Source organism: Brachionichthys hirsutus, chromosome 13, assembly GCF_040956055.1.
Source record: "Brachionichthys hirsutus isolate HB-005 chromosome 13, CSIRO-AGI_Bhir_v1, whole genome shotgun sequence".
Lineage (NCBI taxonomy): Eukaryota > Metazoa > Chordata > Actinopteri > Lophiiformes > Brachionichthyidae > Brachionichthys > Brachionichthys hirsutus.
In genome coordinates, this window is record NC_090909.1 from 5,604,293 (window position 1) to 5,620,423 (window position 16,131).

Here is a 16,131-nt window from a genome sequence, read left to right on the forward strand (position 1 = left end):
ACCTTTTAAACTATTTCATCCAAATCCCTTTATATTTTGGAAATAAAGACTGGACCTTTGGCTTTCTGTGATAATGGTTCTACCAGCAACGGTGATATGAATCGGAGTTTCAGATAACTTTAGCCAACGGTATCATTTGTTGCAAATCTTCATTTTCTCTTTCTGGCTCCAGGGATATTTTACTTGTCACTGATTTTATTCCCTTTAGTGTCTGACTTATGGAAAAGCTCCAAATCCAAAGCATTGTTTCTCCCTTGAGCTGCTCGCGTCTCACTAAATAATTAGACACGGTCACAAGGAGGCACTGTTGTCACTCTCCTAGCAATCCTTCTGCCATCAATGGCAATGTGGTGATGGAGGGAATTCACTTATTTAAGGTGTTAAAAATGCTCCTGCTATGCAGCTTTTATTGCTATTTGTCTCACAGGCCAAAAACAAAGTGGGAACACAGTGAAACCGCATTGCTCTGTAATTCCAATTCATGTTCTCTCTGTGAGGTAAAGTGATGCAGCGATCAACTTAAGGTCACATCAAGGACTAATTACTCCTCAGGTGACAAGTCACCACGTGACACTCCTTGGCTGAAACATGATTTTATAAATATTGAAAATTAGACCAAAACGTACTTCCACTTAAATCAGTCGGAATTTATTTGCGGTCAAAGGACAGACGAATACAGCTCTGATCCGAGCCCATCCTCTACTTATGATAAGGTGAAATACTGACTTTAAAAATGAAAGAGTGAATAAATAATCATAATAACAGGAGTGCACGACGCCCTGCAGTGCTCTGCAGGCTTTCTAGATCTATATGTGGTCAACATCATATTCAGCAGGCTGGGACAGGTTGAGGGACAAGAATAAGTGGGTGGGGGGGGCAGACATTTTCTAATGATCAAAACAGCACTTTGTCAGTGCGATAGCCCGCTGTTCCTCATTCCTTGTACCCACCTGACAGAACATTTCTCAAACCTTTGTTTACAGCAGGGCTGCCGCCCTTGTGCTACCCTGTGACATGAATAAAAAATGTTGCCCAGGATCAATTTTCACTGCAATTGATGTATTGCAATCACTTGGTAAAATTCTTTGAGAAAACAAGCATCTCAAGGAAGATGCATCGGTCTGTGAGTTTGATCCAAACACCAGCAACAATGTGAGGCTTTGCTGATGAAGATGCGGAGCAACAGATGGCAAGCATATCTATAAATAAGTCACTCCCCCGAATAGGAGATTAGTGCATTTGAGCCGGTTTTTAATGGTCTCCGGGAGAGATTAAAAAGTAAGCTGGTTCATATTTGCATTTCTCTTTGCAGTGAGTTACTCATAAACAACACACCAAGTCAGACAAAACTTGTGTGTCTTTAGCATGCATGATCTATTCTCACATTGCATCTGGACTGCTGGAACTCTTTACAGTCTCTTGGAGAAATATGCAAGTTTTCCACCCATTTATTTAAAATAAATATATAAATGATCACTAGTGCCTGCAGCAGTTATTCTTGAACCAAACTTGAGTCACAAAAGAAAAATAACCAATAGCTTCTTCTAAACTTCATGGCGGATTTAATGTTGATAAATATACATAAGCCTGTCTTGGTTTTAGCCTCCGGGTCACATTTTATTCAAGTTATTGAAATAGAATGAAGAAGAAGAAAAAAAAGCCCCTCAATGATATAACCAGTGCTGATCTGCTTACAGATAGCCGCCCACCTGAGGCTACCTCAGCATCCTCCACAAATATTGACAGATTTATTATCTTTTTTTTCTCCTTATTTTCAGGCAAATGTGATGCTTCTTTATAAATCCATTTTTTTTCATGCATGAAATTCCTCACAAAGACACTGTTAGCTTTCCTGTATAATTCCAGGAACTCTTGGGCTCAGGATGTCTGATAAAATTGATTTTGCAAGTCTGTGTTTTTAGATATGTGCATGCTGTCAGGATAAGTTCTACATCTGTCTATTAATATCACGAGTGTCACTGTTTCGCATCAGTTAAAAAAAACAGATAACCACCACGTGTACCTCAAGGACTTTATGCAGCAGTTTTCTGTACAACCGATTTTTTCTGATTTAATTAATTCATAAACATGGCCGGGAGAAAGGCGTGTTTGACCTATGAGAAGGTGATTGGATTTTGCTAAGATCTATTGACAGGCTGTCCTAACAAGTAAAAGCAACCTAAGGAGTCATGCAGTCCAATTGATGACAATTATGTAGCCTCCTGAGTCTCAACTGTAATATTCCTACCTGAATAGAAAAACAACATCATTTCAAGTGCAGCTAGAGTACATTCGCATGCATGATCTGAACAAAGCCTTTTTTTAAATAATAGTAATAATTTAATAACATTTGTGCATCAAAATTTTATTTCCCACAACATTGTCACATTTGCATATTTTGGGTCCATTAATTCCTTTTAAACTGGCCTTCACTTTGTATTTCTATACCTAATTAAAAACCATCTCAACAAGATGCTTTGCAACCTATCGTGTCTCCTTCACTCATGAAGGAGGTCTGAGACATTAAAGTTAATGGTACTTTACTTATCCAGTGTTTAGAGACATATGGTACTCCCAAAGGTATTCCACCATAGTGCCATCTACATCATTATCTCAGGCCCTCTTAAAAAATATTGTTTAAAAGATGAGACACAAGGACAAATTAATAGGATTTTAAAAATAAGATTGAGGATCTATTAAATTGTTGTCATCATGACAGTTTTTTTTTCTAGCACAAAATCAGCAGGTTTACTATGAGTCGCTTTTTCACAATTTGATTCTTAAATATATTTGGCACCTTGACATGAAAATAGAAAATGACTTGACATTACTATGTTTTGTTAAGATATAGTTCCTCGCGAGGTATACTTCTCTGAGCGATGAATGAAACCCATGTTACCATCACCTGGATAGAAATATCCAGGCAATGGAAACTCATTTTCAGGTATTCACAGATCGATTTTCATTTGAAAGTAATCCAAGAATTTAAACAGCTATTTTAATTTATTTTTTACTGACATGTATTGAATGACAGTACAAAGGGACTATAGAGCCACCCACTGCCATCATTGTGTATCTGAGATAATGCAGATTCGGATTCAATTAAGATTAATCCAGGATTATGTGTCATGTCCTGACATAAAGACAATTAAAAAATGCCATTTTTTGTTCATCACTCAAAAACTGTTGGTGAAAAACCCATGACTCCAGGAGCATGTTTACCAAGAAGCACATCTGAGTAAAGTGACATTATTGGGTTAGCAGCAATACATGGCGTTTATAAACAAAGGATTTAAAAGCATGTAATGTGTTTTAACAATATCTCATTTACAAATAAAAATGTTACGAGGGCAGTAACCACTGAACGCAGAATTTTGTGTTAAATTTCAAAGAATAAACTAATTCTCTTAAAGTGAGCTATTCAAATTGCTCTAATTTGATTGGTTAATCCAGACTGCTGATAACCTAACCAACAATAAAATAAATGTTTTCCAGTTATAGAAAGCTTTGCTGAAGATATCTGATGAGATTAGTCTTCGTGCCAACATGATGCGCGTCACGGTCACGGTGGGGACTCAGCACCCGCGGACAAGCGCCGGCGTGTTGCCCCGCCCCCTTGCGTGTCGCGCGCGGGGTCCAATCGCTGCCGCCGCCTCGGCTCTGCTCTGGATCAAACGGAGCCAGCTTCAAAACGCCCGAGTGCCGAGAGAGGAGAGGAGAGGAGCGGAGAGGAGAGGATACCTCACTGCGGCTCTTCTGGTTCAGCAACACCTGGATGGGATAAAACCTCCCGCCCACATTTAAAGCGTTTTGTTCTTGTGTGCCGCGCGCGCGCGCACAGAAAAATGCTCTTGTAGCGCGAGCACAGCTGATATCACCGCTGCATAAAAAAAAAATATATAATATAAAAAAAAAAATCTGGAACTAACCTGGAACCTTTTGGGCAAGTTTTTTTCTTCTTCTTCTTTTTCTTAGCGTAGAATACATTTCCAGGTGAAATGGAGAGCGAGAAGTACTTGCCGGAGCTTCTGGCGGAGAAGGACACGCTGGACGCGTCTTTCCAGCATTCCCTGAGGCTGCTGGATCAAGGTAAGCGTCACAGCGCGCAATGCTGTGGGCTTAATGCTGGTGCTGCAGGCTGCACGACTCCTCCAGCCCGCCTACTTCAAGTTATAAATAAGATGTTTTGTGGGTCTACTCACAATTTCATACTAAAATAGTATTTAACATTGCCAAGGCTGTTTAGCAGCTGAGGCTCCAGAGACATCTTCAATGTCAGAGCAGGTTGAGCTGAATACTGGATTTAACTTGCATTAACTTTTTCATTTGTCCTGGACACTCATTATCTCCGATACATGATGTAATCCCAGTTGCACCTTTGCATGAGATGCATAGCTTTCATCTCGAACAAACGTTATGCATGGATGATTTTTAAAGTTAATATTTATTCAGAATAATGCACACATTTCAACGTAAAAGAGGGAAGCGGCAGCTGTGGAAAAAGCCATAGACGTCCCACTTTGCAGGCTGCAGTCATCTCATCATCTCATCCCATGCTGACATATGTAAGCTGTAGGAGCGGAGAACATCACAGACTTATTTAAATGTACATGCATTTCTTCCTTTGAAGATGGGAACGTGACTGAAATGGAATTTCAGCAGCCACAGCAGCAGCATCGTTAGACACTTTTAATCAATCCTTTGCACCCCCCGCTTTACACACTTCTTCAGCCCCATGGAGCTCCTCATGTGGGAAGTGCTGTAGCATCCAAGTGTACCCTTCAAGTACCACTCATAAGGCTTCGTCAAGTGTCTAGCAGTGTTGTCGGTGTTAAATCTAATACAGTACTATTCTACACACTAGTTCTGTTGGAATTCCCGGATGCATCTCCTGCAGGACGCTTGTTGTTATTCACACAGTCATGTCCTCTGTTCTTCCTACTTCCCAAACTTGGGATCCTTTTGCAGCTCCAACGGGGCCCCTATCAAAGGCAGGCATGGTTTAATTTTAATATTGTTTAGTATAGCACCAAACAGAATGACTTTTCCGTGTCACCCTCTACCATCTGAATATGTACATAGGCTGCAACTGATGTTTAGTTCCATTATTGTTTGGTCTGACACGTTTATTATTAAATATGACTTCTAGTCAGAAAATAATTACCCTCACAACTTCCCAAAGCAAGATGGGAATAATAATAATAATAATAAAAGTGATCTAGCAGGCCAAATAATAATCCGTGTATCGTGTGACAGAGAGATACATTGTTTAGCTTTCACCAAGGATCGATCACATAGCTCACATGAAAGATAACATAAAAAACAATCAAAAGATTGGATTATTTCTGTCTATCAACTTTGATCAATTGGCTGTTGATCACATTTACGGGATAATTTATTCTCCATGTTGCTTTCTCTCGTTGTAAATGCAAACATCTTCCTCTCTAATGGGATTTATCTGCATATGCATATGCATATTGAAATGATTCTGGTTCACGTTTTTCCTTTGGTTCTTCTCTGCTTGCCACCAGCATCCTCAGGTTTGTGACTAATAAATTAATAATAAAGTCTTCTTTAAAGAATGCAGCATACTATACTCTAAAGCAGGGGTGGGCAATTATTTTTTCCATGGGGCCACATGAGAAACAGAAAATATTCTGGGGGGCCGGGCAAAAAGGCTGAACTCAATTCTGCACAATATAAATTGTATTTCTTTATATAAAAAAAGCAGTAAATAGCATTGTTTTGACAAGCTTGTAAGAGTATATGTTATAATTAAGCAATGAATAATTGATGTTGCCTTACAAAAAAAATTCATTTATTCAATTAAATTGCTTAAAACAATGGTAAAATAAATGTGAATGTTTTTATTTTGTAATTTCCAATTAACCTTACACGGGCCGGTCAGAGTCAACCAAAGGGCCAAATGTGGCCCTGGGGCTGTACGATGCCCAGGCCTGCTCTAAAGAAAGGACATGCATTTCTTTCCAGTCTTAATGTTTATACATTATATTTTAACAGAGTGATGTTTTAAATGAAATCCCACTATATAAGATCAACTGTTCTGCTAGTTTACACTGGAATGTATGATGGAATGTAGAGTAACTAAGTAAAATACCAAGTATTATTATTAATTCTATTGTCTGCTACTTTGCATTTCCACTCCAGTACCTTTTACAGGTACAGGTAATATATATTACCGCTGCCATAAACACAAACACTGATCAGATGAATGGTCTGGCCTCCTCTCCTTGTAAATTCACTGTCCTCTACTCATTAAGAGAATGCTGGAGTAATGGATTTAACGGTGTGTCTATCGATGCAGCTTTGAGTCCTCTTTGACAGCACGTACTTCCGTTTTCAGTTAGCGGATTCATGTGCAATGAGGTCAATTCATTCCTGGCTGTGCAGAAGATAAGGCTTTCTTTTACTCAGCACCTGCTGTTATCAGATCCTGTTGTTATTCACATCTGGGCTAGTCTTTTTCCTTCTAAGAACACATATACTCCTCACCAAGACGGGAGCTCTAAATACTTAATGCCTCTTCCTTGACACTTTCTCTTAGACTACTATATCCTGTATTGACAGAATGATGCGATAAATATTGGCGATTTCCCAAGATCAAGTAAAAATAATGGAATTCGCAGAACTAGAGATCAGAACGAGACAAAATAGAATTATAGTGTAAATGTTCCCCGGGGTTTTTAAAGCATCCAAATAGTTGTTGTAGTTCTTGATGTTTCAATAATGCTATATTGTGATATGCCTGGCAGGGGCAAAGAATGCAATTGGACACCATCATAAGTGCTAGAGTTAATCCGTGACATTTCATGAAGTAAGCAGAACAAGATTTGGCTGAAAACAGTTTTCCACAACTCCAGAACTGTAAATACTGTTATCTCTCTCTTACACAGCAGATGGAACACGATGCGGCTTAATAGAGCACTTCTACTGCCATATTGCTGATGAGCTTTGGACTTGATTATGCAATTGGCATGGGAGGCAGAGAACTGAGCTGGAGTTACTGCATGCAAGCCTCGAATATAAGATTACTCCTAGTCTGGAGAGACTTCCATTCAGGAGAAATTAGGGGAGCATTGTGCTGGAAGCTCGGGGACAGGGTAGCCTGCTTTGATAAGTTTGGTTCCTCGCAGAGCTCTATTCCCAAAAGACCTTGTCTCTGCCTCTGCGACAAGCTTCTCACAGCAAGCAGCAGACAGCAAGCAGGTGCCGGGGAAATATCTGACGCCAAAATAAGAGAGAAGCAGGACCGGTGACTCACAAGGAAAGAAAAATCCTCAGAAGCATACTAATGACGAGCTGGTACAGTACCTAGAGTCTAGGTCCTAGACATATTGGATGGCATGAGGTTCAACTTAAATAAGTGCTACCCTGTAGCACATGGAACATAAATGGTTAAAGGCAACACTTGGGTGTAAAAGTGCACTAAGGGCCAATGGAGACTAGTTTGACAGAAAACAAATTAACTTGAATGCTGAAATTCGATTATTTGAAATTGTAACCAACATTCTAACAGAGGAAATGATCTGAAAGGTCTGACCCGTCGCCTGCCCTGTTGTCTTCAGGAAATGACATGAGCAAATTATGACAACAGAGCATCTGCGTGGGGCTGTCACAACCGTGAACGTTTAGCTAATGCTCAGAAATGCAATTTTGAATGACAATATAATTGTCTTCTTCTCCTGCTTATATTTATTCCATAATTTAGAATGTTTGTCTAATCACATTTTAATAACACAAATACTCTTCACGCAGAAGAGCCATTTCTTGACATTGCCACATTTATCTTTAGACTTCAGTCTGAAAACTTATTAAGACCCAAACTGTGATAGATCTTTGCTTATTTTTGACTCAATTCTAAAATGACCGGCCTCTTTTTGTCCGCTCTTTTGGCTTCAAACCAGATTGTGTGGATTTCATAGAACGTTTTGTTCCAATGTAAACTTATTCCCCTGCAAGCAGCAGATACTTTCTGTTCGGTCAGTGTGAGGATGTGCAGCAGTGAACAGCTCACCTCTGTCCCTCATTGGGCATCCTAACCTCAGCAAAAAACGCCTTATCTGGTGCCTTTTAATTGTATATTCCAATACAGGATCACATAACAGTGTTTAGATTAAATCAGCAGCTTTATAGAATGTACTAGCAAAGAAAAGCTAGGAAATCATTTTCTGAGGCGGTGTGGGAATGTATTATCGTCATGACAGCCTGTTGTTTGTGTCATATATTTGCAGCTCATCTCAAAACAGAGGATATATTTAGCTGTGCTTGAGCTTAGCCCTGGGTGAGAGCAGTTCCAAGGTTAGGATGCCCAGCAGTGAGCGAAAATAAACTTTGTCAGAGGATCAAAGGCAGATATATCGTTTTGTTGGGGTGGGAAGCATTGCTTGATAGCGATAATAATCTGTGGATCTGCGGCTGGCCGACGCGCCGAGCCACACAGATGCGGCGCTGGACCAGCCTGAGGCTGAGAGCTGACTGGTGATTTCACTCATGGATACATTGAACTCGCGAATGAACTGTAAGAGGGCAAACAGAGGAGCACCGGCAACCTGTTTTACATTCAGACGTGCCGTGGCAGCCTGTTTTCAGAGCTCGTAGCCTGCTTTGATACGGATCCCACAGGGACAGCTGTAGGCCAGGACCGACAAAGACAGACCCCCAGCTATTAGACCGAATGGCACCTCATTTACATGATGTAACGAGTCACATGGTTGCATTGATGCCATTGCTAACGTAGGACGCATTTTTTGACTTATTACAGACCCGTAACGCTGTGATTCAGGCTCAGTCCCCGCTCCGATACGTCACATGAGGATTGTAATACCTTGAAATGTCCAATTCATTTTGAGAAGTTGTCAAATATATCAGACATGTAGAAAAGTCCAAGGTGAACATTTTATTTGCACCAATGAGAGGATGAGGAGATTTAGAAACCACCAACATTCGTGTGTTTTTCAGCAACATATCTCAGAAAGTCATGAATGGATGCAATTTAGTTGTCCGGTTGATCTTTGGTCAGGAAGAGGTTTGAAGTTGATCTGCACACAATTGCAGATTGTGGACCGTCTTGTCCACGTTCTCCGACATTGTGAGATATGTGAAGATTTAGCTGAGAAAATAAAACAAATATGACGATTACAAAAATACTTGGGCATGGACACTTCTCCACTACTCACAGTAAGTTCCAATTCAATTTATTAGTTTATTGATCTTATAAATTGCACTTAATTGTCTCCAGGTGCTGGTTCAGTGGCTTTTCCTTGCAGCTCTGCAGCTTCTCCATAATATTCAGTTCAATACCATCCCCGTATTGCAAAGGATACAGACCTGCACCTGGTGCAAACTCGCCTTGGGCTCAGCTTGTTGATTTAATGCTTGGACTGTCAAATTTCCATGTTCAACATGCTGTTTTGGTTTAAATACCGCAGTCGTATTTCAAATACCACAAAGACCTCCTCCTCCTTCGCCTCCATGCATGCATATTGCTGAGGGCCCCGCCTTGAGCTGTCTCCTAGGACGTCTGTCCAGTGTCCAAGAGGGGACTCTCAATTATGGTGGCTAGCCGAGACAGTTTAAATAATGCAACCTGCACTTGTTTAGGAGAGATTTTTGCTGAAAGCTGATATTTTGTCACAGATGAAACTGTGACAAAACAGCGGTTCTACTTTACAGTCAGCAAAAAACATTATTTTTAAATCAAATAGTTCTGTGTATTAATTGATTTAAACTGAAATTAAAATTTTAATTTGTGCAAGTTTCTGTCTTCTGATAAACCGATGCTCAGGAGACGTTTACTTCAGGTTTTGTTGTGGCCAGGCAGAGCTTTACTAGCAGGAAGGATATTCAGAGGAGCCCTTGTCCATCTTCTCTGCATCAATTACAGAACCATTAATAACCATTTCATTGGATGATAATGCACTCTGCAGTCCTGCCCAAGACAGGATGCAGACAGGCCAGGATTACGCTGGATTAGTCTGAAAAGCAGACGAAGCCCTCAGACTGTATCAATCTGTTTACTGAGCCTGAGGCTGAGAGACAATGGGAAATGGGGATGGAAAAGAAAGTGTGTTGGCACGGCTGTAGCAAAAGTAAGAGCCTCTCTCCCCAGGGAATGGTTATTTGTGTGTGTGTGTGTGGGGGGGGGGGGGGGGGGGATTGTACCAAAGTCAGTTATAAAAGGGAAAATGCAATCTGGAGGGACCGAAGGGGACAAAATGGAGGAGCGAGATGGAACGGTAGTTGAAATTGAAGCGAAAAAGCAGTTCTTGCCGTGGTGTCGTGTGTCAGTGATAAATAAGGAACGTTGTGTTTTTAAAGAAAACCTAGAAACTCCCAGTCTGGGTTCATACCGTATACCTCGATCTCCTCCTCGATGAACGCACTCGCTCTGAGTGTGTGTATTAGAGGTGGAGAACTCGAAGGAGTGGTACATCTTACCCGTGACTAAATCCCTGGTATTGATGCTGCGATGAAAGGCAAGTGTGATTTCCCACTTCCTCAAAGAAAAGGAGTTATTTAAATTCTTTGCTTATTCAAGTCTGACACAATGGAAGCTTTCCAACGACACTTTGCTGCACATGTGCACAAACATCCTTTTAGGATGAAAGTGTTTTATATTTGTGTCAAATTCAGCTTTAATTGAAAGGTACTTTCAACACAGCTCCTTATTTTCGGCACTAAACTGCATTATCAGAGTGAATATTTGACATTGCAGCTTTTTTCTTTATTTTGAAAGGCTCCCTTTTACCCTAGCCTTGATCTCGCCGTGACAGCCCTTGCTTCCTTTTCCACTCTTTTTTTATTTATTTATGTAGTTTTGTGTGGCTGGCACCTCAATAGAGTGGATTGCACTGGATTAGCTTCTCCGCCTTCCCGGCTGATCCGATCCATTTTGTGTAATCCGACTCAATTTAATTATGTTTATCGTTCCACCTCGCTGGTGCAGAGGAGCAGCAGCACACCTCTACCAAGATAAGCCGGGGGACCTTGTGCCTTTTTTTGCTGGCAGGGTGTCTGAGCTTGTTGCTTTATAAACAGATGGTGTAAGTCACCTACACTCTCAGTAAATACTGTGTTGTGTACAATATTATGAGTCACATCTACCCTTAAACATCACCGTGACACGGGAGAAAATCGGCAAGGTTGAAGAACATTATCTTTTATTTAAGGGAAAATGGTCATTTGTGTAGTCTAGCTGACTCTCCCGCCTGCCCCCCCTCAGATATTAAAAGAAATAATATGCCCACGATATACACAGTTTTCTTGAATACATCTCTGAGTCTTTGGCATTTTCAGCATTTCAAAAGCTCACAATAAAAGCATGAAGGATGTTTGTCCAAGCAATCAGTGGGCACAGATTAAGAACTCATGGCTATGTGCCAAATCGTTTTTAGTTTTTTAATTTTCCTTTCAGAATATAGCCGGCAACATTTTGTTGCAGGGTAAATCATGTATTCTTGCCACTGAGGACTGCGATCAGAATTTCTCGATGGGCGAGACATGCCTCCAATCCAGACTCAGTCGCTTGCATCCTGAATGCTCCTCGGTCCTGCACTGCCTCTGTAAAAGCCCTGCTTCATAACCCTGGGACTAATCTACTATTTTAGACATTCTATTATCAGGAAGGGTCTGTTTTCTGTTGTACTTTTCTATTATTTTCTATTCCGTGTTATAATCAGGGATGTGCAGAATAGCTTTGTTTTCCAAAGGATACTTGCACACAAAGGAAGCTACTTTATGTTGAACCTGCACATTGCAGGTTCTAAACATCACCTTTGCTTCATAAGCAGCGGTTCAGAGCAGACTAAATATTTTTGGATGTCTTTGATCACATTTAGTCATCCCTTTTGGAGTCAAAAATAATGTCATGGTGACGGCCAGCATCGGATGTGTGTTTAATGTTTAGACGATAGATGTGACTTTGTGGGCTCTTATGCTGTATAATATGTTGTCAGTCCTTCTGCTCTGCCTGAAAGGAGACTGATGTCTCTGTTTTATACAAGAAGTGATTCGTTTTACCAAGTAATATCAAAGGTAACGAGACGTATGGAGCCGATTTCCACAATCTTGCAAAATGTATTTGGACTTTATCCAGCGTTCTGACAAAGCGCTGCAGACAGTCTTTGGTTTTTCGAGCAGGAAATGTTTTCCCACAAGGAGACTGTGGAGAGACGGCCGCTCATTCACCCGCTGCCATGAGACGTTTCCTTCCATCCTGCTGTCTTGTTTTTGCGTCGTCCAACCTTTCTATTTTAAGCGTCTGATATCAATGCCTAATTGTGTTTGCAGGTTCCGTCCGCTTCTCCTGCTTGTCATTTGTGTCAGGGCATGCCAAGAAAACCATTAAAATAACAATTGGAAGCAAAGCGTGTGATCCTTTGCACAAACTGACGGATCTCAGAGCCTCGTTCCCATTAATAAAGCGCAGTGTCCAGATGGGCCGCGTTCTGTACATTGGTATTTGTCAGCCTGTTAATGTGCCACTGTGGTTGAAATTGGCCATAACATATTAATTATAGCCTTATAGACGGGGCATAAACAATGGGTCAAACAAGGATATATCGCCCTCATAACGAGCACATGTTTGCTGCCCTCTGACAACCCGGCTGATAGCCCATATGTGCTCCTTCGTTTGGCAGCGCTTCTTGTTAAAGTTTGACCTCGGATTGGCCAATAAGAGGCTTGTTAAAATTTGACCTGGAAGTGTCTGCCTGCTTGTTAAACCTCTGTCTCTCTCTGAGGCCATCATTAGACTGCAGAAAGTATCTGGTGCTTATACGGGGTCTATCGGCAAAGCAAAGTCCCTGCTGTGAGGGGCTAATGGCTCTCGCAAAGCAACAGATTTTAGTTTATGGTAAATTATAAAAGGCTTTTAAAAAAAATATGGGACAGATGTTTTGCAAGCGAAAATTGTGTGGGCTGAGAGCTTTCCTTTTATTTATATTGTCTACTGGTGGAAACAAATATTCTTCTTGAAAAATCTACATTTTGCATGTTCCAAATCTTTCTAGCAAATGCACTTTGAACAAGACATATTTGGAAATCATTAATTGGAACTCAATATGAAGACCTTTTGACTCACTTGTTGTTTTGGTGACATTTGTAAACATTTTAAATTTGACCAAAAATACTCGAGTGGAAATCAACTAGTGTTAGAGTGTATCAAACAGTATCGTGAGTGTCTATGACAGAGGATGTGGAACCACTGAACATTAAAAAAAAGACCATTGGATTACTACTACCGGTATGTTAATTACGTTATTTACTCTTAGTAAATCCTATTTAAAGAAGTAATCTAATATTTTTGTTTTTCCCTCAATAAATTCTGACTCGCCTGTCTTTATAGCACTCAGCTGCAGCGCCCGTTGTTTTCAACTGAAGGCACAAACCTATGAAATCAAGAAGCCGAAATGGGCCATATCACCAGCCTATGGAGCGGTTTCTCTCCTCGGGCTAGGAGGGTTCTAAATCCAGCCTCCAAACACCTTCACAAAAACTCATTTCAGTCTTCAGAACTGGATTATTTATTGATCCATTCATATAATTCTGTTTTTATGAGGGGGAATAAAAACATGACAGGTTTTTTTTCTCTAAGCAAAGCTCAATAGTTTCCTAAAGATGCTGCTTTAAGTAGACATAATGAAAAGAGCAACATGACTGATTTCAAGTCACACACAGTGTGTGTCTGTTCAGGGTAATGCAGAAACATGTCACAAAGATGTCGCTTACTGGTATCTTTTTAATAGGATTCTAAAAACAATATACAGTATATGTAGACCAAACTTGATTATGACTTCATGGATGGTTTTGTTTTTTTCATGGGGTTTGTTTGTAAAAAGCAGTTTTTTCCTATAAGTATCTTCAATAAAGGAGCTCACATTTTTTTTTAGACTAGTTGGTGACACAACATGTTTTATTCTTTGCAATAGCCAGCAGCTCTTTCACAGGGGTATTTATAGAGCGGGCGCTATCTAGTCGACAGCTCATTCATTAGCGATGGGATCACAAGTACCACCGCTCAATTCTTCCATGTCATGTGCAATACAACTCCGGCAAAGATGATTGTAATTATAGTGAGACCGCAGTCTACACAGTCAACACGTCCCTGAGCTGATGCATCGATGGGAGGCTGCGAGAGGTGAAGGGATAAAAATCAAGTTTATAGATCTGTGGTTCACACGCATCCAACCCTCCACTGGAGGGCCGGGGTTTTAATTGCTGTCTGACCAGCGCCGGTCTTCTGTGAAGATGTGCCACACTGATATGAGAAGGAGGTTTTTTTTCTTTCTCTCTCTCTGTGGTTGTTGTATTGACAGCTTCTCATCCTGTTGGAGCTGATAAGAACACAGGATTGAGGGGGGGGGGGGGGGAGAAGTGGATTGCATTTCAAGACTGGAATCTATAGCTATATTTTGGGGTCCCGTGTCACATCCAGCATCTTCCCTTTATTACAGTGAGAAAACACCAGAGCAGCTGGCATACTTGAGTAACGGGCCTATAACCTTGTGCAGGAAATGTAACAGCTGCATGCGAGAGGAGCATCATTTTCAAAATCAATGAGGGAAAGTGCATTGATTTATAAAAGAAAGCACAAACACAGGGGACCTTGCCACCCGCTTTGTGCTAGACCACTGTTTCAGCATCGCTTTATTTAACGGAACCTCTGCCCTGACAGACAAGGAACAGAAACAAACACACACACCCCTCCCTGTTTGTTTGTTAACCGTTTGCATTGCTGCACTTCATTAAGCAAGTGCTGAAAGGGATTATAAGACTTTTACATAAAGGTATAACTCATAACAGTTCATAAATTATACCCCTACAAGGGCCGTTGAAGGCTGACCTCAATAATCTTTCATTATTCCTGCTGGCGGCTGGAATATTGTGGGATTGTTTTATCTTTCAGAGCTTTTTTTTTTTTTTTAAAGATTTACAAATCTTTCCCCAATTGTGCCAAAAAATTAACACGTGTTGAATTATCAGTTGCATTCATTTGGTTGTGGACTAGGAAGACTTTGTAAAACTCAGATCAACAGAAAGTATTTTATGGAATCGTTTAGGTTTAGAACACAGTTCATCTGATTCATCTCTCATCTGGTCTCTATGAGTAGGATCACATCATTGATCAATATGACATATCGGGGTACAATAATACACGAGTCTATTCTTGTGTTAAGTGACTTCACTGCTAACCCTTGACTTATTGCTCTCTTTACTCCTCTTTTACACAATACCTTTGCGGCCACAGTGCCGTAAGACAAATCGCACTAGATGTGCCATAGATTTCACTGTCAGAAATACATAACCCCCCCCCCCCCCCCCCCCGAGCTCCTCAGGTCACCCAGTGAGTTATAATTGTGACCCCTGCTGAGAGGGGAAGAGTCCAACTTACAGGAACCCCCCATCAGTTCATCAGTGTACTTCATAATTAGACTGGGAGACTGAGATTTCCAATTCGGTTTCCCCGTGGTCATTGAAATTCACATCGTGCAGAAATTAAGGTATAGGATCCACAGAGGAATCGGAAACGTTAATGTCTTCTTCTGTACCTTATGGTACTTTGAATTATATCCCAGCTGTCAGCTGCATTGTCTGCAGTCGCATTGTTTATAGTAAACTGAAGTGCTTTTGGGAAAAAAGATTGATTTTTGAAGACAGCCTGATTAAATTAATCACATTTCCTCATATGTAGCTCAATACCACAATGGAAATGATGTTCTTTATAATTGCAATGATTGCCTATTACAGACTGCTACACCCGAGTAAGACAAGTGTGCCAATAGATTATGGTGTACTATTTGAATGATTATGGCCCATATACGTCTTCCCATCTATCCATCCATCTTCTTGTAGATGAGACGGTTGTCTCATCTCCAGCTGCTTCTCCACCTTATGTGTCACTGGTGTTGCTGGAGCCCATCCCAGCTGTCTACAGGTGAGAGGCGGGACAACCCGAATGCATCGCACCCTCTTGCTGTGAGGCAAAAGCACTACCCACGTTGCCACCATGTGGCCCATATTTATTAAACTAAATGAGATTTTCATTACTTACACCCTATCCATAGACGATAGTGTCAGATCCCATTGTTTGCATTCTTAGGGTAGATTCCT

The 16,131-nt window shown here is 40.8% G+C and overlaps 1 protein-coding gene across 1 annotated transcript in view; it reads left to right on the forward strand.

Annotated features, from left to right (window-relative positions):
* Positions 1-3,998: 3,998 nt before the first annotated feature.
* The window catches only part of khdrbs3 (KH domain containing, RNA binding, signal transduction associated 3), a 66,037-nt gene continuing 53,904 nt past the window's right edge, over positions 3,999-16,131 (forward strand). The window contains exon 1 of the mRNA XM_068747389.1: positions 3,999-4,089. Within this exon, the coding sequence (XP_068603490.1) occupies positions 3,999-4,089 (91 nt within the window). The remainder of the gene's footprint in view (positions 4,090-16,131) is intronic.